This window comes from Schistocerca piceifrons, chromosome 1 (genome assembly GCF_021461385.2).
Source record: "Schistocerca piceifrons isolate TAMUIC-IGC-003096 chromosome 1, iqSchPice1.1, whole genome shotgun sequence".
In the NCBI taxonomy this organism is placed as follows: domain Eukaryota; kingdom Metazoa; phylum Arthropoda; class Insecta; order Orthoptera; family Acrididae; genus Schistocerca; species Schistocerca piceifrons.
In genome coordinates this window covers 535,319,633-535,344,410 of record NC_060138.1, presented here as the reverse complement: position 1 = coordinate 535,344,410, position 24,778 = coordinate 535,319,633, and the positions used below count along the sequence as shown (strand labels likewise).

The window sequence follows — 24,778 nt, the reverse complement described above, 5'->3', positions numbered from 1 at the left end:
TTGGTGCACCTGGTTTTACAGAAGAAGTAGCATTTATTCCATGTTCAATACGTAAATTTTCCACTGGGGTATGTCTGTGACTGAGTGTATATTCATTTTGAGCTTGGTACTTTGCAATTTTAGGCTTGTTGTTTTTTCTTTCTGCACATGTTTGTTTATATTGTTTACAGTCATTTCTGTACTTATTTCGTCATCAAGTATACTGAATTGATTATGTGTCTCTGTAGGCACATTTTTTTCACATTGTTTATGATGCGCAACCTTCTTTGGCTTATCAAACTCATGACTGATTTTGTCAATAATAGTATTTCAAATACCTGTGACACTTTTCATGGTTTTTTAAATTACATGTAAATACTGCTCACATGTCTCCATATCACACTGAAGAGACATTGACATAATTTCTTTGAGTCAGGTGGTGTACATTTCTACTGCAGATTGATGGCCATTACACTTTTGTACTCCACATTCTCAAAACGAATTACAAAAATTTGAAACACTGAAGCACTCTGTTTGATATCATTTTGAGAAATGGAACATATCCTTATTCCATTTTCAACTATTTCATTACATAATACACACTTTACCAATGTTATAAAACTAATTTTCACTGAGCAGTTCATCAACACTTCTATACTCGACGCCATAGTATATCATCGGACAACAAATCCAGCATCATCCACAAACAGCATTAACTGTCCCTGTACTGACTGACCAAGTGCAGCAAGCATGGAACCCCATCCAACAAACTGACATCCAGCATCTGTGCATTGGTTACATGCTTGCATTCAATATTCTGGTGGTGAAACCTGTTATTAATGTACTAGCATTTCACATTTGCAATGGCTTATCTCACGCATACGTTAGCCTGTGATCTAGCAATGTTAATTACTTACACATGTTGCCTAAACAAATGTATTCCCCAAATTTAATTACTCTACATTAATTACTTTTTGGTGTTGTGACTTTTTTCTGTCAGTGTACAGGTGATATTTATTGTGAATCATAATGGCTATGCTTTCATTGACCCAAGAGATGAAATGTGAGCAGCAAGAAAGTGCAAGATGGATATTGGGCTTGCCATTTCACAAGAGACACCCAACACTGAACACATCTCGTGGTGTATCTTCCCAGTGGTGTGCGCGTGTACTTCATTGAGACCAACTTGTGTGATCGAGTATCAACACTGCCCTCTGCTGCCCTCACTGCATTTTTCCATCTGTGCCAAATGGACTATGTTGCCCAAACATTGCTGTGTGTGGAAGTGCCAAAATATTACACATGGAATGTGTCACGGAAAGAATGGAACTGCCTCGTGCAGGGTGTCGCCACTGAAGTTTGGCATTGTATGAAGGTGGCAAATGCCCTGGGCAGAATTTACGCTGTGCATGTAACACTCTTATTGTGTGTACTTGCTCCTGACCTGTGTCTGGACCACATCAATTTTCAGGCCCTCGAAATAGTTGATGGACAGGAAAAAGCCATGTTCCAGGAAGCATGTGAAGTGATGGGACTTTTGGAAGATGATAGCCTTTGGGACATTATGATGGAAGATGCCATATTGTGCCAGTTGCCATCCAGGTTGAGAGACATCCTCGCTATCATGTTGAACAGCTGTGGACTCATGAACCTCATGACATTTTGGAACAAAATATGAAACTACATTATTAGTAGAGATTGCACACTGGTACCAAGGGACAGCACAGGCCAGTGATGAGTGCTGACACTTATTGATGACAAAGTTTTCTCAGTGGTGTGAAAATGGCTGTCTAATTTCGGCATGCCCCCCCCCCCCCCCCCTTCCTCCGACAGTGTACAGGAGAGTTTTCCACTGATTTGCTCAGGGAGCTCAGTTATGACACCACAATCTTGGGGGATCAAGTTGCCCAGACTGAGCCCCAGCTATTACCAGAGCAAAAGCACATTTTAATAACGTTTTGAGTTGCATGGAGAATGGAGAAGGGAGTCTTAATTTCTTGGACAAACCTTGGGGTGTTGGCAAGACATTCATGTTAAAATTGCTACAGTGCAGTTCTACAGGGACAGGAATGTTGTGATAGCTGTGCCTCTTGTGGGGTGGATGTGGCCTTGCTCAGCAGAGGAAGGACTGCCAGTGTTAAAGCTTCTGCTGAACCTTGCGAATGAGGAAACACCCACTTGCAATATAAGCAAAAGCAGGGATTGTTCCACTATATTGCCACAGTACAAATTGATCTTGTGGGATGAATGGTCAGTGTTACACAAGCGTGCAATCAAGGCACACAGTCAAAATGTGCAGGGCATCCATGGTAACCAAATCTTGATGGTTGGAGTGGTTGTCTTGCTTGCACGCAACTTCTAACAAATGCTACTGGTCATCAGATGAGGCACTGTGGCAGGTGAGATCATTGTGTGCCTCAAATCTATGCCACTGTAGAAAAATTATACCTCACAACTGCTCTGCAGCTATTGAGTCTGGGCTCTTTGCCCAATACCTCCTTGTGATTGCTGGGCTGCATGGCAATGGTTGTAGAAGACTTAATAAATTTTGAAAGCCACTTCTGCAATGTTGTAAGCTTGGAAGATAACCTTGAGCAGCGAGGAGTGGTTATGTGAAAGAGCAATACTGGTGCCCAAGACCGAATCAGTGGGAAACATCAAGAAACATATTATTGATCAAGTAACTAGTGAGGTGACCATCTTCACATCATGATTTTGTAAACTCATTAAAGGTGGCAGGGGTGGCATGCTACAAGTTGGAGCTGAAAGTGGGTGCGCCTGTCATAGTGATGTGTAACCATTCCAGATTTTGCAATGGCAGCAGGCTATGCATCACAAAGCTGAGAATGCTTATCTAGCAGCCCACCATCCTTACCAGCAGAGCCAAAGGAGGGACAGTGTTGTACCACAAATTCCTATCATAGTACCAAGCTTGCCTTTCCAGTCCAAACACTTGCAGTTCCACTTGAAAGTGGCCTTCTCAATCACTGTAAATAACAGCCACGAACAAATGTTAAAAGTGGCAGGTATTCATCTGGCCACACAATATTTTTCACATGGGTAGCTTTATGTTGGCTGCTTGCATGTGTCGAGAGTCAGAAATTTCTACATACACACAGTGAACAAGAAGTCTCAGAACATTGTTTACAGAGAAGTATTGCAATAGGTTTCTGGCTCTCCATACACATCAAGACAATTATGATCTTTTCCATGCTAGGCATGTTGCAAACAGTCCTGAAATTATTCTTTCCCATTCCTGGCATATTTTGTAATTCGATACTCGCCATGTGAAAACGTTTTTCCTTAAACGTGTGTGTGTGTGTGTGTGTGTGTGTTTGTGTTTGTGTTTGTGTGTGTGTGTGTGTGTGTGTGTGTGTGTGTGTGTGTGTGTAGTGAGTTTTGGCATTAATGTTTCTTTATAAATAACTGTTTAATCATGGGTAACACCACAGGATGCAGCTAGCTTTTTAATAAACATTACAGTAGTCATGTAAACATTAAGAAAGCAGTAATGAGTAAGGAAGAAACATTTTTGGTTCAAATGGCTCTGAGCACTATGGGACTCCACTTCTGAGGTCATCAGTCCCCTAGAACTTAGAACTACTTAAACCTAACTAACCTAAGGACATCACACACATCCATGCCCGAGGCAGGATTCGAACCTGCGACCATAGCGGTCGCGCAGTTCCAGACTGCAGCGCCTAGAACCGCTCGGCCACCTTAGCCGGCAAACATTTTTGAAATCAGTGGCTTTCTGTCAATCTTATCTGTATGATATTCAGTTATGACTGTGTAAGAACAAATAGAATATATCAATTTAATCATAATTAATTTGTTAATAGACCTGTGGAATTAGTTTCTGGCATCTACAATGTTCTGTTAATGTACGTTTTGAATTGTCTGACATTGTTTAGTGTTCCCATTCTTGTTGGGACCTATGGTATATAATGAGTAAGTGGTGTGTTGTATATTCACCTTTCACAAAATTTGTTAGCACACTGACACACTGTGAACTCTACTGCGGCAATATACTGTGATGGACTGCAGTTGGTATTTTTCTAATCAGTTTTAAGTAGGATTACAGAGGGACTTGTCGTAAAAAAGCTATATTCCAGATTAAACTGATTTTTGTCTCACAGCTAATTTAGTAGTCAGACTGAACGTACAATGCTAATAGTTATCCACACACTGTGTAATGCTTTTGAAATGTTCCTGACAGCTCTGTTGAAACATTTCTTCACTTCTAGGTGAAGTTTTCCATTTATCACTTTTTACTTACAGCAGTTAATTTATCTTGCTTTACAGCACTTACTTTTTTTCTTTCAATTTATCTTTGTGTGTTTGTGTTTTCTGTACTTCAGTTCCACTTTTCAGTTTGCATTTTTTTTTCTCTTATACTCTTCCTCATCTTTTCAGCCCCTGTACTGCTGTTCCAGTTTTGTACTATCTCTGCCAGTAAATAATTTCTATTTGTTTGATTCTGTACTCTGACATTGTGAATAGGCTATATTTTTTTTAATGCAGCTTTTTTCAGGAGTTGCAGAGGGTCTCAGAGACAATTTGTGTGCACCTTTATGTTATTATTGAATTTCAGTGATAAAATTTGCGATAAAATAATATCAGCTGTTTATATATTCCTTCTCTCCAGTCTCCCATGCATTTTTGTTTTCGACTTTTATGTAATGCATGTTGTAGACTCAACACATTTTTTCTCAAATCTGATTCAATAATTTGTATTTTTATTTATTGACCTTGTATCTTACATTTACTTTCTATTTCCTTCCATTTCAGGTACTTGACACTATATCAAGTGGAGCATTTGGAAAAGTATACTTAGCTTGTAAGAGAGATACCAATCAGAAATATGCTCTGAAAATTCTCTCCAAATCTCAGGTAAGTGGAGTGAAAACCATTATTCTCTATGGAATATAGTTTATGTTCCTTAATATGTGTGAGCAGTGTATCACCTAGAAGAGTATACCTATGTGAAGCCTTTAAAATACAGACAGAAATGTTCAGTGAAGACATCTTGGTTCTGAGATGTAGACTCAGTTTAACTGTATTGATACTAATCTGTCATAGTGTGTATCATAGAGTAGAGGACCATAGAATTCCGCATTACAAACATTGTGGGCATTACATGTTTGAATTGTGTGTGAGGTGACATTCTGAAAATTGTATGTGGCTGGAAAAATATCAATTTTGGCGACAAATCTATGAAGCAGTGATGTAAAATTATTTGATTTTGTATTCACTTTGTTACCCACAATGTTCATTTATGAGACAGATAGGTAGTGAAATAGTAGCCATTAATCAAATTCTACTTTATAGGAGATTATTATTATACTGATTACGTTCACGGAAGTTTCAGAAAAGCTATCAACTTGGCTGACTGCAGATCCCCTGGCCAATATATAGTTCTTTGAAATATTCCTGTTGATTTCATTTGGGTAATACAATTAAGAGACTTACAGTGGTGTTACCATAACTATTTTCCAAATAATTCTCAGTAAATTGTTAAGAATTGGGCACCAGAAGTAGAGCTATTTTTTGAGCTAATGACTGTGTGATTAGCTTAAAAAATAAAAGAAAATGTGACCACTGCTGTGAATTCTATGATTTATGTAGATATCAAGGTCACCAGTCTCTTCTGGATGTCAAAGTGACCTCGTTTTAAGTTATTTGTTTTTTACTCATCACATCAACTGTAGTCAGTGACATTCCAAAGCAAAAATGGCCAGAATTTTGTTAAGTCTGCAGCAGTTGACAGGGTAGAAAAGAAATTAAATGAGCAGTATCTTACTTCTGCAGGAAAGCATGAGTAAATTACCTGTGACTGAATCCGTGAAGAACATCATTCCTGCTGAATATTAGTAGCTACAAATAGGGGGGTTGTGATTACAGAAATCTGTAACTATTTACATTCATGCTGTGTTTATGTGGACTGAAGCAACAAATGAAAATTTGCATCAAGACCAGGATTTGAACCTAATTCACCTGCTCACTAGGCAGATATGCTAACCACTAAACCCTTGAGCAGTGCCTTGTACACCTGCGTGGACTATCTTAGCTTGCCTCCTTCCTCAATCCAAATTGTTATTCATGCCTCAGCCCACTTGGTATTCCTGCTAAACTTGAACAGCACTGCAGAGGCTCTCTGACTATACTGGAATAGCATGTCAGCATTGAACAAAATGGGGGATACTGTATGGTTCCAGAGACCCTTTCAAGTATCAGACACTAAGATGTATTTATTCAGATTGAAGCAATGAATGAAACTTTGTACCAAGGCTGGGATTCGAACCAAAGTCTCCTGCTCAGTAGGCATATGTGCTAATCACTATGCCACTATGGCACGGCAGCTTCACACAACTGCCTGAACTAACCTAGCATGTCTCCCTGGGGTAGTCGATACAGTTGTGCAAAGCCACTGTGCCAGGGTGGCATAGTGGTTAGTACATCTACCTAGTGAGCAGGACTACTCTTGCACACTGCCCTAGGGTAGTCCACATAATTGTACAAAGCTATTGTGTCAGGATGGCATAGTGGTTAGTGCATCTGCCTAGTGCGTAGGAGACCTGGGTTCGAATCCCATCCTTGGTACAAATTTTCATTCATCTCTTCAGCTTTTGAAGTATTGATACTTACTGCAGCCATCCTAGATGCTAGACTTCACATTAAGGTAGAAAGAAAAGCATCCATGATTCCCTATCCACCATTTATTCATCAAAGATGGGACATGGTTTAAAGCCTAGTCATGAAGTGAAAAGGAGAAGAGGAGGAGGAGGGGATTATTGTTATGCTGTATGAGTATTATTACCATAGGGTTGATAAGAAATAATACCTGTCACATCTGTATGGATTCTTGCCAACTATTTATCAGGTGAAAGATGCCAACTGTACAGACTCATATGCAAGAAATCTGAAAAATAATACAAACAAGGAGACTTGCCACAAGTTACCACAGATTCATGTGAAAACTGTTGTACTGCAGACTGTATTTGTGAATAGTTTGCCTGTACTTGAAAACCATATACATGAAGTTCATTCAAGTGAAACCTAGTCAGTATGGTTTCATGCCGAAGAGAAGGTGGTCACACAAGTTATCGTCCACTACCAAACGTGCAGGCGAGTAAGCAGTAACAACGAGGAGTGATTCAATTTTCGGTGGCGGAGAGAGTTGAAGGCCGTGAAATGTATCAAAGGATGAAGGCTGTGTACGGTGAGTACAGTCTGAGTTGTTCAAGTGTTGTGGAATGGTGCAAATGATTCTTTGAGGGCCATGAGTCACTGGAAGATGATGCTTGTCCTGGACAGGCTCATCATGTCATCACACCGGAAATGGTTGCGGAAGTGAATGCTTTAGTCTTGGACAATCTGTGATGAAGGAAGCTGGGATATTTTCACTTCCCCTCTTGTTTTGGCATCTTCCTCCTTAAGATTCATTTTCTTCATTTTTGACCTGATTACCATTAACATACATGAGTATAATCTGCATTTTCATAAAAGAGAAAGGTTGGCCCTCAGTTTTAAAGAATTTAACACCAGATCTAATATTATGCTTAGTTTTATGTACCAGTATGTAATTGATATTCTAATTTATTTTGACTATTCTTAGTTAATACTTTCATTATAGGGTGAAAGTCAGTGATAGTTTTGTTACTTATTGTTGATTTCCAAACAAATATTAGTTCCATTCTAATTATAAACATTTGGATGAACAACTAATAATAGTATTCTTAAAGGCTCTATTTTGCTCTATTCGAAAACATGTTAGCAAAGCCAGCCCTTAATTAATTTCAGAGTAATTAACAGTTTTGTCAAAAGTATAGTTTGCATAACGATATCTGTTAATTTCATCATTTAAACAAATAATTTGGCCTAACCCTTGTAGTAGAAGAAACCGTTAATAGGAACAAATTTTTCGATGTATTCAGTTAATTTAATGAGATAAGTTTTAATTGTAATGTATGTAAATTAAACATCAAACAATGTGTAGTTTCAGTGCCTATTATTGTGAGGATATATGAGGGCTCGATTTTTGGTCCCGAGACAGTCAGTCCACGGCCGAGTTTCAGATGAGAAACCTGTATTGGTTAGATCAACAACAATGCATCCGTGAAATAAGTGTAACACAATTAAGCCGTGTGTTAAAACAATGACAGCTTCTGTTCAGTGTGTACTGTATCATTCTACAATAACTGTGAACTGTGTGGTGAGGCTTTTACTGCTCATAGATGTTCAACAGTAAATCTTTGTAGTAGTATGTGGATGTTTGCTTGCAAACTATTAATGAGGCTTATTGAGAGTTAACCAATAGTGCGCTGGCCATATAACTATGTAATATTGGGGGTGTTGTGAACAGTGAAAGTAAAGAACAGTGAAATGCAACTGTGCACCTGTTGGCTACATCATTTACAATAGTCAGTATCCCACTTCCACCCCCTATTTTTTCAGCCAGTATCACAACACAGCATGTCAATACCGAGGACCATCAATGAAGAAATAAAGCAGGCAAACGTCGCAAACCCCAAATTCACCATGGACGAGATCCATCTGTTACTGGCCAGTGCCCACACCATGATGCTTCAACACTTGAGCTTTCGAAAAATCTGTGCACAGTGGGTTCCCCACAAACTGACTGCAGAACAGTGCAGTACTCGAATGGCACTGTCTTGGAGTCATCTGCAATGTTATCATGAGGAGGAATACAGCTTTCTGTTGCGTACTGTCACAGGTGACAAAACATGGTGTCACAATTTTGAACCGGAAAGCAAGCGTTAGAGCAAGCAGTGGAAGCATGGGTCTTCACCACCTCCAAAGAAATCAAAGGCTGGAAAGTTCATGATGTCCTCCTTTGACCACAAGGGCCCACTGCTTGTAGAGTTCCTGGAACAGGGAACCACCATCAGTGCTCAGCATTGTCAAGCAACTTTACAGAACCTTAGACGAGCCATCATGTTGGAACACTGAAGCATGTTCTCCAATGGCGTTATCCTCCTGCATGATAATTTCCACCCACACACAGCGAATATGATGAAGACAACATTGCAGCAGTTTTGGTGGGAAATGCCGGAACATCCATCGTACAGTCTCGACCTTTCACCATGTGACTTTCATGTGTTTGAACCTCTAAAGCAACGTATTTGCAGACATTGATTCACAACTGACAACGAAGTGTGTGACTGGGTCCAGGCCTGGATCCGACAGCAGCTTACTAGCTTATTCAAGGATGGAATTGACCAGCTAGTGCCACATTGGCATAAATGTGCCAACAGTTTTTGTGACTATTTTTGAGTATGTGTACTGTGTTTAGCTGCATTTTTGAGTTAATAAAATCATTACTGTTGCTTTATACTTGAGACCACATTTCATTTGACTGCTTCTTATACAAAATGGGAAACACTCATAGCGTAATAGTTTTACCATGCAGAGAAAATAAACATTATAAGTATGGTCTGAAATGAGGTTGGAACTGGAAGATGCTACCTATAATTCATAAAACCATAACTTAATTGGATGTTAAACATCAAAATTCAGTTGAGAAACATCAAAATTCAGTTGGTACACTGTTGCAAATAGTGTGCAGCAGGAGAAACTGTTGGTAAGCATGTGTTATGCACTTAATATGTCAGTCTGCCAATACTCCCTGGTAAGGACTCCAGACTGAGGAGGAATAGTCAAGTATTGGTTGAATGGCAGTTTTCTGAATTACCTCATTTCTGGGCATGATGATAGGTGATCAAAGCCCGGTGAAGGACGTGGTTCAGTTTTTCCACTCTGGGATGGTACTGGGTGATGAAGGGACACTCCTTTGTTGCTAGTTCTTGGGGGAGTACTCACATGGAATAGTTTGGCTACAAGTGCTTCATGTTCTGTGATGGACACAGGAGATGATCCAGAAGCGTCCTGTGAGGGCACAAGAAGAAGCTCTGCTGGGCTTTTACAATGGCAGACATGGACTTGTAAGAAACTAGGAAAGTATTTAGCATTCGAGCACTTGGCAAATCATAAGATTTTAAACATTTGCATCTCGAAAGTGCATACAAATCATTCTGCCAGTCCATTTGAGGCTGAATGGAAAGGGGATGTGGTAAGGTGTTTACTTACATTATTAGTGCAAAACCTTTTGAAATTGGATGACATATGGGAAGTGGGAGAAGGAGTCCACAACAATTAAGTGTATGGACCCCAAGAGAGGGCCTGTGAAGTTGGTCTCAAGGCTTTTGTCAGCGCTATGATGTTGGAAGGAGTATGGCACCACGAGCACCTGGCACTGATTTTCTTCTGCTACGAGCAGCTCAATTTGCTTAACCTGAAGTTGGTATGAAAAATGAACAAAATTAATAGAGACTAGGTGGTTCTGCATTGCAGAGTGTGGTAGACCAGCCCAGCTGGACATATTGCAAGCCTATTGAAGCAGCTGGTCATTCTTAGATGCTGTCACAACTTCCCAGGAATTGAGGAGGACATCATCAAGCAATTGCTCCGGGGCTCTTGAACTGGAAACAAACTCAAATTCAGGTTTGGGATCTTCTGGATTGTGACGAAGTGCCTCAGAGTTAGAACGATGAGAGTAAATGTGATAATGAATGAAATATTAAAAATTGTCAAATATAGAGCCAATCAATGAAGCAATATGATTACATTCTTTCAATATTGCCTTAGGTCCAAAAAGTGACAAGAGTGCTTGTTGTTGTTGTTGTTGTCTTCAGTCCTGAGACTGGTTTGATGCAGCTCTCCATGCTACTCTATCCTGTGCAAGCTTCTTCATCTCCCAGTACCTACTGCATCCTACATCCTTCTGAATCTGCTTAGTGTATTCATCTCTTGGTCTCCCTCTACGATTTTTACCCTCCACGGTGCCCTCCAATGCTAAAGTTGTGATCCCTCGATGCCTCAAAACATGTCCTACCAACCGATCCCTTCTTCTAGTCAAGTAGTGCCACAAACTCCTCTTCTCCCCAATCCTACTCAATACCTCCTCATTAGTTACGTGATCTACCCACCTTATCTTCAGCATTCTTCTGTAGCACCACATTTCGAAAGTTTCTGTTCTCTTCTTGTCCAAACTAGTTATCGTCCATGTTTCACTTCCATACATGGCTACACTCCATACAAATACTTTCAGAAATGACTTACGGACACTTAAATCTATACTCGATGTTAACAAGTTTCTCTTCTTGAGAAACGCTTTCCTTGCCATTGCCAGTCTACATTTTATATCCTCTCTGCTTCGACCATCATCGGTTATTTTACTCCCTAAATAGCAAAACTCCTTTACTACTCTAAGTGTCTCATTTCCTAATCTAATTCCCTCAGCATCACCTGACTTAATTTGACTACATTCCATTATCCTCGTTTTGCTTTTGTTGATGTTCATCTTATATCCTCCTTTCAAGACACTGTCCATTCCGTTCAACTGCTCTTCCAAGTCCTTTGCTGTCTCTGACAGAACTACAATGTCATCGGCGAACCTCAAAGTTTTTACTTCTTCTCCATGAATTTTAATACCTACTCCGAATTTTTCTTTTGTTTCCTTTACTGCTTGCTCAATATACAGACTGAATAACATCGGGGAGAGGCTACAACCCTGTCTCATTCCTTTCCCAACCACTGCTTCCCTTTCATGCCCCTCGACTCTTATAACTGCCATCTGGTTTCTGTACAAGTTGTAAATAGCCTTTCGCTCCCTGTATTTTACCCCTGCCACCTTCAGAATTTGAAAGAGAGTATTCCAGTTAACATTGTCAAAAGCTTTCTCTAAGTCTACAAATGCTAGAAACGTAGGTTTGCCTTTTCTTAATCTTTCTACTAAGATAGGTCATAAGGTCAGTATTGCCTCACGTGTTCCAACATTTCTATGGAATCCAAACTGATCTTCCCCGAGGTCGGCTTCTACCAGTTTTTCCATTCGTCTGTAAAGAATTCACGTTAGTATTTTGCAGCTGTGACTTATTAAACTGATAGTTCGGTAATTTTCACATCTGTCAACACCTGCTTTCTTTGGGATTGGAATTATTATATTCTTCTTGAAGTCTGAGGGTATTTCGCCTGTCTCATACATCGTGCTCACCAGATGGTAGAGTTTTGTCATGACTGGCTCTCCCGAGGCCATCAGTAGTTCTAATGGAATGTTGTCTACTCCCGGGGCCTTGTTTCGACTCAGGTCTTTCAGTGCTCTGTCAAACTCTTCACGCAGTATCTTATCTCCCATTTCGTCTTCATCTACATCCTCTTCCATTTCCATAATATTGTCCTCAAGTACATTGCTCTTGTATAGACCCTCTATATACTCCTTCCACCTTTCTGCCTTCCCTTCTTTGCTTAGAACTGGGTTGCCATCTGAGCTCTTGATATTCATACAAGTGGTTCTCTTCTCTCCAAAGGTCTCTTTAATTTTCCTGTAGGCAGTATCTATCTTACCCCTAGTGAGACAAGATCCTTACATTTGTCCTCTAGCCATCCCTGCTTGGCCATTTTGCACTTCCTGTCGATATCATTTTTGAGACGTTTGTATTCCTTTTTGCCTGCTTCATTTACTGAATTTTTATATTTTCTCCTTTCATCAATTAAATTCAATATTCCTTCTGTTACCCAAGGATTTCTATTAGCCCTCGTCTTTTTACCTACTTGATCGTCTGCTGCCTTCACTACTTCATCCCTCAGAGCTACCCATTCTTCTTCTACTGTATTTCTTTCCCCCATTCCTGTCAATTGTTCCCTTATGCTCTCCCTGAAACTCTCTACAACCTCTGGTTCTTTCAGTTTATCCAGGTCCCATCTTCTTAAATTCCCACCATTTTGCAGTTTCTTCAGTTTCAATCTGCAGTTCATAACCAATAGATTGTGGTCAGAATCCATATCTGCCCCTGGAAATGTCTTACAATTTAAAACCTGGTTCCTAAATCTCTGTCTTACCATTATATAATCTATCTGATATCTTTTAGTATCTCCAGGATTCTTCCAGGTATACAACCTTCTTTTATGATTCTTGAACCAAGTGTTAGCTATGATTAAGTTATGCTCTGTGCAAAATTCTACAAGGTGGCTTCCTCTCTCATTCCTTCCCCCCAATCCATATTCACCTACTATGTTTCCTTCTCTCCCTTTTCCTACTGACGAATTCCAGTCATCCATGACTATTAAATTTTCGTCTCCCTTCACTAACTGAATAATTTCTTTTATCTCGTCATACATTTCATCTATTTCTTCATCATCTGCAGAGCTAGTTGGCATATAAACTTGTACTACTGTAGTAGGCATGGGCTTTGTGTCTATCTTGGCCACAATAATGCGTTCACTATGCTGTTTGTAGTAGCTAACCCGCACTCCTATTTTTTTTATTCATTATTAAACCTACTCCTGCATTACCCCTATTTGATTTTGTATTTATAACCCTGTAATCACCTGACCAAAAGTCTTGTTCCTCCTGCCACCGAACTTCACTAATTCCCACTATATCTAACTTTAACCTATCCATTTCCCTTTTTAAATTTTCTAACCTACCTGCCCGATTAAGGGATCTGACATTCCACGCTCCGATCCGTAGAATGCCAGTTTTCTTTCTCCTGATAATGACATTCTCTTGAGTAGTCCCCGCCCGGAGATCCGAATGGGGGACTATTTTACCTCCGGAATATTTTACCCAAGAGGACGCCATCATCATTTAATCATACAGTAAAGCTGCATGTCCTCGGGAAAAATTACGGCTGTAGTTTCCCCTTGCTTTCAGCCGTTCGCAGTACCAGCACAGCAAGGCCATTTTGGTTAATGTTACAAGGCCAGATCAGTCAATCATCCAGACTGTTGCCCCTGCAACTACTGAAAAGGCTGCTGCACCTCTTCAGGAACCACATGTTTGTCTGGCCTCTCAACAGATACCCCTCCGTTGTGGTTGCACCTACGGTACGGCCATCTGTATCGCTGAGGCACGCAAGCCTCCCCACCAACGGCAAGGTCCATGGTTCATGGGGGGACAAGAGTGCTTAATGGTTGCTAATAGGATGAAATTTGTGACCATACAAAAAATGTGAAATTTATGGACACCATAAATAATTACCAGTGCTTCCTTTTTCATCTGCGAATAATGTTCTTGAGCTGGTGTAAGCATCTTTGACATAAACAACTCTTTTTTTTATGAAAGAGAACAGGCCTGATGTCATGTGGAGATGCATATGTTGCCAATACCAAACGACAAATGAGGCTGGTAAGTCACATGACAGTGTGCTCATTGGAGGGCTGATTTTAAGTTATGAAAAGCCCTATGCCACTCTTCAGAGCATTGGAAAGGGATTCCATTTTTACAGATGATTTAGCAAGTAGCTGTGGAGGCTGCCTGGAGAATAATTTGTGCATAGTAATTCATTTTTCTTAGGAATACTTGAAGATCCTTAATGGTTTTACACACAGCATATTCCAAATGGCCTTTGCATATTTTGTGGTGTGCTGTAGGCCCTCTTCACTGAGGAAGTAACCTAAATAAGTGACCACTGGTTGAAGAAAAACTCATTAGGAAAAAGTACACCTAAAGACCTCTCTGTGCAAGGATTGCAAAAATATGATATAGATTGTGTAAATTTCCTTCTGTTGTATGGCTAGTGACAAAGATATTGTCAAGATAATTGATGTGACATGGAATCCCTGCTACTGTCTGTTCAAGAAACCTCTCGAATGTAGGCCTGAAAATCCACTGCTTTACCTAACACCTGTTCAGTCAGTGATGCAGATGCAAACGAATTGTTTTAATGACAGCATGGGGTGCTTGTTAATTGACGGTGTGCACATCATATTCCAGAGGTGGAATACGCCTCAAGACCAAAATATTCTTGACCAAAGGATCAGCTACAACTGAAAATGACAATGTACGAACAAAACATCTGATTATAAGTCATCACTAATTTCACTTGACCTAAGAGTGGACTCAGTACTTGATTTGTAGCAGTACACATCGGTATGCAGTTCTGGTATGTCTGAGGAAAAAAATCAGAACCACAGATTTTGAGATATGATATGACAGAATGGTTCAAACGGCTCTGAGCACTATGGGACTTAACATCTATGGTCATCAGTCACCTAGAACTTAGAACTACTTAAACCTAACTAACCTAAGGACATCACACAACAACCAGCCATCATGAGGCAGAGAAAATCCCTGACCCCGCTGGGAATCGAACCCGGGAACCCGTGCGTGGGAAGCGAGAACGCTACCGCACGACCACGAGATGCGGGCTGATGATATGACAGAACTTTTTCTGAAGTTGCAATGACGTAAAACAAATGTTGTATTCACATTTTTAAAATGCTCAGAAAAGCAGCAAAATTATATTTTAAGAAGTCAAAAACACCTGGAAGGTCCCAGTACCATAACCTCCTTTTTTACAAATCAAGCTCTGCATACACCAGTAACTTTGATTCCATCTTGCTGAGCAAGGGAGCGCTCACACTAAAATGCATAGACTGCTTTATGGTTGAGACCAATGCACCAGTAGTGAAAGGGTGGTCACTGGAATGTCCTGCACTGTTGCATGTAACAAAACTGTATGCAGAACCAGCACATTATCAGTGACTAAAATGTTATTAGTTTGTATCAACTGGGGCTGATGCCAGGTGTCCATCATTCTACAGTATACTTCTGCAGTGTGACCTTTGTGCAAAAACATAAAACACTCGTCTTCATAATGTGGATGTACCCATCTGGAATGCAAGGAAAATCAATCTGGACAACTTGGAACCAAAGTATGTTGCTGCAAATGATGCCTGGAACTAGCCTTGGATTGCAGAAAATGAGGCCAAGTGACTGCTGTGGAACGCATGTTTGTCATTAGAGAATCTATGATAGCAACCAACTGCATTGTATCACTACAGTCTGCTGAAAAATTATTTTAGAAAATTTCAAATGCATTCCCTGTTCAAAGCGTATCAGACAGGGAATGGTCAGTTTGTTTTTAGGCTTGGGTGCGGACATTCTTATCTGGGGATAAGTAGATCATTACAGCAAGTATTAAACTTCTTATGTATGATTTACTACACTCACATGAGAATTTACATTTTAAACTTAACTTCTGGGAATCTGCTCTCCAAGATATGTAACTGACTGTGTTTGACTTTCAGTATTGTAAGAATTGTAGTGTTGCTGGTATCACATGCATTTTGTTGGAAAAATGATGAGATAATAAAGAGAACATTTCAGACAATGGTAACACAGATATTCTGGAGAAGGGGGCTAGCTTTGGAAGTAAGTAAAATGATTGTGGATTTGTGGATGACAAAAAGGCCCATTGGAGGTCTGGCTGTTTGATATCACTTGCCAAGAAGGGCAGTGCAAGACATTTTTGATATGCTTCCTAATCTTGTTCAGTGGCTGAAATGGCAGTATGCCTGGCAGCACCTGTACTGAAACAGCATTGAAAAATTAAGTGCCTGATCATTTCCTGGTACTAGTTAAGTTGCTACTGCCACTGGTTGAGAAATGTAGTATCCATAGCAGTGCTTGATGAACTGTGGCCACCTCATTGCTATGCACAGGTTTAGTAAGCCTGGTAATAAACGAAGTTCCATTAAGCTTTGCAGAAGTAGAAACCATGCATTTATAGTTCATAACGCTACATACACAGTGAAGAGTTGTGACAGTTGGAGTCCAGCGATAGAGGAAAGTCAGATAACAGCAACTGAGGAAGAGACTGACACTGAGTGGCCTTATGTTTGCCTGCTACAGAAATTCAGTCAACCAGCCAGCAATATTGACAGTGTCCATCTGTAGGCATCTTCACTGGACATGGACAATGTTTCACATAGTGATATGTTTGTATTTTCGTTTTGTAAATCCATCAGGGCTACTAATGTTGCTTCATCTAAGTCTTGCCATACACAAATTATTTGCGTACGTGTCTTAGCTTTTATAATGAAGACAAAACTGAAACTAAACTTTGATTGCCATTTCAATTAAGTTAATTGTAAAATTACAATTTGGATCAGAAAGTATATGTAATACAGTCCAGTTGAATTATATTTTAAATGGATTAAAAGTTAGTATTGCTACAGAAGTAAAAACTGTTACATCTGAATTTTTATGGAACAAAGATATTCAAAAGTAGGAAATATGTTGGATATGAATTATAACTTTAATGTAAAATTATTTTATTTCAGATTTTGTCACAAAATGCTGTTGAACAGGTGAAAGATGAAGTCAGAATCCAGTCAATTTGTGGACACCACCCATTTATTGTAAACTGTCCATATTTCTGGCAGAATCGAAAACGGCTGTTCATTGGTTTGTGTTAAGCATTCAGTTGTGATTCATAATTTTTCTAAGAATAATTTACAACATATGTATTCCATAATTTGAATTTGTTGAAGAGAATTTAAATGAAGATTGTTTTGAAATCTGTTTACAGTTACGGATTATATTGCCGGTGGAGAATTATTACGGATATGTCAAGATTATGGACCCTTACCAGAAGAACTTGTGAGGGTGTATGTTGCAGAAATTGCTCTGGCTTTAGGTAATTACCATACATTCATTTGCCAAACAATTAGAAACTAACAGTGTAGATTGATAATAACGAAAGGTTTTCAAGGACACCCCTGTGCTTTTAATATTTTGTACTATTTACAGTTGTAGAAAATCTGGCAGCATGTTTTTCAGTTTTTGAATACCAGGCACTAAGTTCATGAAATGATTTTAGCGATAGTATAACTGCCAATGTGTATGCAATACGTTGTTTGATATTTAATTAAGACTGCTAACTATAATTTTTTCTTTCTTCAAGTAATGTCCATTAACAAAGTTACCTAAATATGTGCATGACTGCAGTTTGTTTTCAGTCAGTGACAATCATTACACTATGTGCATTATCACTTTCTGTATAATCTTCTCTGTTTCCCATAGGTAAGTGATGGGCAAGTTATATACTAATAATAAATGCAATTCCTTGATTATAAATATTTTTTACATATTCTAATGTGATGTGCTACTGGATAAGTATTACTTATATTTTCAGATTTCCTTCACAATGCTGGTATTATATATCGTGATCTGAAGCTTGAAAATCTGTTACTGGATGAGGAAGGCCATTTAAAGTTGATAGACTTTGGACTAGCAAAATGGCTGAAATATGGATCTCGCACTACTACCATTTGTGGCACTATTCAGTACATGGGTAGGTTTCCTGTTATTCTTATTTTCTTCTGATGTATTAGTCCTTCTTCTTCTTCTTCTTCTTCTTCTTCTTCTCCTTCTCCTTCTCCACCTCAGCATTTGTATCACAATGTTGCAGGGTTTGCTCTTTGACTCTATTTTGACACAATCGTGTGCTTGGGCAGGATGGGGGTTGACTATCTTGAGGAGTGATTGAGGGATCTAGTTAATATTCCCGTGGTCTCCCAGTAGGTCACTGACTACCTATATTGACTTTCAACAAAAATTTTTGTTTTGCTTTTGTGTTTGGGTGTGCTCGAATTGCGTGTCCATGCCACCAAAGATGGCTGTTCTTCATCTTCTTGAAGATATGCCTATGTATTTTTCACATGATCATGAAGTGTCAGACCAGATGTACATCAAAGAATTTTGGTTTCCCTTACAGAAAATCGTTGCTCTACTTATTCATCTTTTGGATTTGCAGCTCCTTGTGTTTAACATGTTTGCAGTTAAAATTGTAGGATGTGAGGTCTGCCAGTTACGCAAAACATCATTTTTTTCAAGTACCCAAACATGTTTCAGCACTACTGTGCCATTATCAGAGGGTTTCCATTTTATTTAACCTTTACACTTGGTGTGCATGATTTTTTAGGACCACTTGTTTATTATTTATTACAGGTAGCTTGTCATGTTTTTGTGTGGCAAGCCCTTTTATTCACAGCATCATGGTGAGGTGTTGTGATGCACACATAAATATAACAAATAAGGTCGTAAAAGCACTTTGCACTTCTCCAGAAAACATTGTAATTGTGGTTGTTGTTTTTGCCATAGGTATAGGCCGATATGAACAATGCCCATCATTGTAGCCTTTGTGCTGTTCTGTCTGGAAGGCTAGAACACAGTTCAAACAATGTGAGTAATGGGTTGTGGTCAGTGAGCAGCTGGAATTTGATGCCATACAGATAGGTATCAAATTTCTTAACTGCATAAACGATGGCCAATGCCTGCTCGGAGCCATTCGCTTCCTTGTGAGCTGCCCCAACACTATGCTGCAAGACATCTGTGATAAGAAGAAAAAGCTTCCATGATGGAAACAGGGCAAGACATGATACTGATTGGAGGGCTTATTTACTTATGGAAAAAGCTGTCACACACTTTGGGGACCACTGGAATAGAACCCCTATTTTCCGCAGTGCATTGAGTGGTTAGACAGTTTTGTGACACCGGGGATAAAATGGCCATAGTAGCTAATTTTTCCCATAATGGATTGCAGTTCCTTTTGAGTCTAGACCTGTGCATGTTTGCAATAGCTCGGACATGATGCTTGGTAGGATGGATGACCAGCTTGCTGATTATAAAGCCAAACACTCAACAGACTGTTGGAAAAATTTACACTTTTGGAGGCTACATTTGAGGCCAGCCTTGGTTAACTAAGCAAACAAAGATTACAATTTCTGAAGGTTCTGGTTGATATCCGCATCACTACGATGTCACTTCACTAATTGCCACATCAAAGAGTATCCTGTATCAGATTCTCCAAGTAATGCTGGAAGACTGCTGCAGTGCTGAAAATACCAAAGGGCAGCCTGTTTTACTTGTGGAGGTGAAAGGGTGTATTGAGCACCAACAGATCCTGAAATTTTGGATGTAGTGGTAACTGTAAGTATGCCTGTGACAAATGAAACTTAGTACAGAAGACACCATTTTCTGTCTTGGAAAACAGATCTTCTGGGTGGTAAATTTGAAAGGTATCGATGATGAACTGGGTGTTAATGGTGCCATGTAATTGGAGAGAAAGCCATCCTTTTTTCCTCTCTCCTGCCCCCCTCCCCCTCCCCCCCTCTCTTTTGCAAGGGGACAAGCCCGTTGGCTTGACGAGACAGGGTTAATCACCTCAAGGGCCTTCAATCTGTCCAATGCTGCCCTAACCACATCCCACAGGATGTGTGGGCTCGGGAGCACTCGCGAGAAGTGAGGCACAGACTATGGTTTTAATTGAGTTTTTACTATTACATCCATAGCCCATCCTAACCCAGGAGTAAACAAGTAAACAGATCGGAATGAAGTAGTTAAGCCTTCAATGCCATGAAATGGAATTTCTGTGGAAGCCAAACACACCTTCTTTGAAATGGAAAAACCAAATTGTTTGAATGCACCTAACTAAAGTATATTTTCCACATTACCAGAAGTAACAGACGAAAAGGGAAGTTTCTTTGAAACAGTTTTATAGGAGACTTGTGTAGCAAAACACCTTTCATGTTCTTGTCAAGGCCACTATATGCTGCCAAAATCCATGATTTTTGGCAAGAACTTCCTGTTGCAACATACATTCCAAGTTCAAGTGGACACTTCACTCAGTAACCGCCATATCCAAGAGAACAGCGTTCTGTATGGAGCGTCCTCTTCTTCCTGGTGACCATGAATGGTGTAGTGGTGGCTGTGGGATATTTGGCATTGTCTTTCTTATATGCTGACAATTTTTGATTTTATTATTGCTCCTGTAGTATGGTTGTTGCTGAGCATCACCTACAGGGTGCCATATGAAAGGCGCAGTAATGGGCTCTCACCCATGGCTTTTGGTTTTCAGCCACCAAGACTCAAGTCATGCACTTCTGTCATCATTGTACTGCCCACCCACATCCAGAGCTTTACGTAGATGATCAATTAGTTCTTGTAGTTGAGATGCACCACTTTCTGGGACTAGCTTTAATTCCCAGCTGATGTAGGTTCCCTACCTTTGCTAATTTAAGCGCAAATGCTGGCGACACCACGTTGTACTTCACTGCCTCAGTATTACTAGTTGGGGTGTAGCTCATTTTACCCGTCTGCATCTCTACAAAGCCCTTATTCAGTCCTGTGTTGACTATGGGAGTCTTGCATATAGTTCTGCATCATCCTCAGCATTGTGGATATTGGATTCCATTCATCAATCTGAGATCTGACTTGTGACATGAGCTTTTCGAAATAGCACTACTAGTTGAGGCTGGAGTCCCTCCATTATGTCAGGCGCCAACAACAGCTGCTGAATTATTCTATACACATTCATAGCTCCCCAGAACATCCCAAATACCATGTCCTTTTCCCTGTAAAGGAGCCCCACCTCTCACAGCAGCGACCCAGAACTGGGTTTATAATTGCTGCATACCTCCAGTGTGTCTGTTCGGAACTACAACTTCCTCCACTGTCGCCTCTGCTCAAGGAGACATCACATTTGCCCCATGGCTTGTGTCCTGACCTTGGATTTTCCTCAAAGTCTCCATTGGTCCAAAAAGCTCTGTTGACCAAACACAAAGTACCTCTAGATGATCCTGGCAAGCCTCGTATGCAGTGCTGGAGAAGTGTAGCTGGCTGGGTCACATGCGCAAACAATGTGGGTTGGAAATCACATGAAGATATGCAATGACCTTTTGGCAACATTTTGATAGCATGGGCACTAATGACAGGGTCAATGTGCTCTCTATGTTGTTGTCAGCATATTCCATAACCAGCTCATTGTTTATGTCTGTTATGTCTGCTGGCTGTACACCTGTCTTGGCAATGCCCTCACTGTTGTTGTCATCTGTCTCCAGAACCAGTTTTTTCCAGCCGTGATGCAGTGCCACTGAACAATGCAGATGTCAGATGATGGTCACGTAGGTTGAATATGCCTCACATGCAGCAACTGCAGATAGGGCAGTATGTCATCAATGGAATTCACATGTCCATCGTAATATGTGTCAAACTATGTAGACACCTATTACAGTTATCTAGCATCAAGCCAACACTGTGGAGAAAGTAACACAGTTTATTACAGCCAGTCTCAGAATATAGCAATCATCTCATGCACTGATCACTTTGCATAGTCCTGTGGCTATTGATAACTGGCTTTTCACGTGCATCAATAGCAGCATGCTCTGAATGAACCAACATATCACACTTGGTAATCCTATTGCCCAGAGACTGATTATTCTGCCCTGTTTGAACTCATTAACATAGTGATAGTGTGTCTTTATGTGCATGGAACCATACTGTTAGTTACTTTTGTGCCTCCTTTATTGGCCCTTCAACTGAACTTGATGTAACATTGAATTTCCTGGTCACACGAAAGAGGGTGCTTATAAACTTCTGTGTACATCATCTCTGCAGTGTTTGTCACTTACTGTTGCGGGAGGATGATGGTTCAATCCTGCGTCCAGCCATCCTGATTTAGGTTTTCCATGATTTCCCTAATTGTTCCAGGGAAATGCTGGGATGGTTCTTTTGAAAGGGCATGACCGACTTCCTTCCCCGTCCTTCCCTAATCCGATGAGACAGATGACCTTGCTGTCTGGTCTCCTGCCTCAAACAACCCAACCCAACCCAACCCATTTACTCTTGATGCACTGCACTACACAGCCTTTAAGTTTGAATTATTCAGAGCATTCTTCCTGGGTGTTGTAATGTTCACTGAAGTTGGTCTATTACAAGAATTACATAACTTGTATGAAAATGAAGAGAGAGCCTCATGATACAGCCATGGTGTTCCTTCTGTGTACAAAGGAAGCATTGACACCTTTATGAGCTCACTGATTATGTTCTGGTTTATCCCTTTGGACTGCATTTCCAAACACTTTGTTCATACAGTTACCCAGCTACATACTTTCACCCAGGACTGACTCGCAAAACCGTTATTATGATTGGTGATAGTGATAAAGCAGATATTAACTGTTTGTAGGAATTTGTATTATCATTTGATATATATTTTTTGCTTGTATCTTAGTACTAACAACTTTCATTTGCTCTTTTTTCTTTTTCATTACTGCTAATGCACATAGTAGCTTTAGGTTGTTCCGCTAAATGAAGGTCACACCTATGATGAGAATGCCATCACCTCACATGATCTTAGCACAGTTAGCAACACTCCACTGAGCGAGGTGGCGTGCTGGTATGACAATGAACTTTTATTCGAAAGGATGGCAGTTCAAATCACTGTCTGGCCATTGAATTTCAATGTTCTGTTATTTCCCTAAACTGCTTTAAGCAAATTTTTGTACTGTGACTATCAAAGAGCATTGATGGTTTCTCCTTTCCTATTCTTCCCTAAACTGAGCTCATGCTCTGTCTTAAATGATCTTATTGTTGACATGACATTAAACCTTAATCTTCCTTCCTTCCTGTTTTTGCATCACTACTGATGGTACAAGAAATAGCTTAAAGATGTTTAAATATTTTTTTTATTTTCTGTATCTTGATAAAATGTGGATAAAATTTGCTTTGTTTTCATTTCTATGTTAACTTTAAAGCTTTTTGTATTGTCTAGGAGAAAGCAGCTCCTTGTAAAGAATAGTGTATAAAATGCTTATTTGAACCATCAGCTGTTTTTATTTTAACCCCAAATATCTACTGGTTTCAAACTTGGACCATCTTCACGGATGCTATCCAAAGATACAAAAAATTATTGGTATCTTTGGATAGCATTAATGAGGGTGGTCCAAGGCCAAAACCTATAGATATTTGGGTTTAAAATAACAAAAGGTGATGGTTCAGATTGTATTTTATACATTACTTAATGGCTGTTGACAGTCACCTTCCAAAATGTGTAAGAAATAGTGCAGTAATTAGTTTCATTGTAATGTCATGTAAATTTGTAGTCGTTGCAAATATGTCTATCTGTATGTTTTGCTTTCAGGAACTGTTGATTTGGTATCTGTGTGTTGTACTTCAGTTTGAATTGATCATGTCATACTTTCTGTTTTCTTTCTCCAGCTCCTGACATAGTTAGTATGGAACCCTATGGTCATGCTGTGGATTGGTGGTCCCTGGGTGTGATAATGTGCTGTTTACTCACCGGAGAGGTAGGATTGTTGAAACACACACTACTTCTGCAATATCTAATTCAAAAATGAATAGGTGAACATTGTTTTATCTGATACTAACATTAGCTATGTTCAGATTGTGTATTGTTTCTTGATATTGTGTGTCATAGGCAAATTTCTCAACAGTGCTTTGTTACGAACATCATAACACAGCTTGCCCAAGTCTTCAAGGGTGTGCTGAAAAGTTGATCATCCTCCATACAGTCACAGCTCAGCCCCATCTGTTTTAAAACCTAAAGAAACCTTTGATGACTTCCCTTAGCTAGTGATGAAGCAGTGCAAGTAGAGGTGAGATTGTGGCTCCATCAACAAAGGCAAACATTCTACGGCAACGATATTGACAGACTGATCTCTCATTGGGAGAAATGTGTTCATAGCTAGAGTGATTAGGTTGAGAAACAAACATGTAGATATAAATAATAAAGATGTAAAATATTAATAACGCTCATTCAGTTTAAAAAGCATTAAGAGTTTTCATATAAAAACTCAGAGGCATTACTTTCCAGCATATCCCATAAGAAAGTTGGGAATTTAGGCATTTACTCTGAAAATATGAATACATCTGTGTGTCAGCACCTGAGTGACAGTTACGTGCTAGTCATCATGCAAAAGTTGACATACAGCAAGACAAGATAATATCAGAATTACGTAGAAAATATATTTTTTATTTATTTATTTACATGTCAGGTTCCATAGGACCAAATTGAAGAATAAATCTCCAAGGTCATGGACCATGTCAATACATGAAATGACAACATTAAAGTAATAACAGATAAAAATAAAATGTTTGTGAACCCAAAAAAAGTCAATCCATAAGTTTAAGTAA

At 39.6% G+C, this 24,778-nt stretch overlaps 1 protein-coding gene across 1 annotated transcript in view; it reads left to right on the top strand.

The window, feature by feature from the left end:
- LOC124799026 (serine/threonine-protein kinase S6KL) overlaps positions 1–24,160 on the top strand; it is an 83,051-nt gene extending 58,891 nt beyond the window's left edge. The window contains exons 4-9 of the mRNA XM_047262566.1: positions 4,771–4,872; positions 17,128–17,251; positions 17,376–17,483; positions 17,982–18,140; positions 23,843–23,931; positions 24,079–24,160. Of these exons, the coding sequence (XP_047118522.1) occupies positions 4,771–4,872; positions 17,128–17,251; positions 17,376–17,483; positions 17,982–18,140; positions 23,843–23,931; positions 24,079–24,141 (645 nt within the window). The 3' untranslated portion in view covers positions 24,142–24,160. The remainder of the gene's footprint in view (positions 1–4,770; positions 4,873–17,127; positions 17,252–17,375; positions 17,484–17,981; positions 18,141–23,842; positions 23,932–24,078) is intronic.
- Positions 24,161–24,778: the final 618 nt, after the last annotated feature.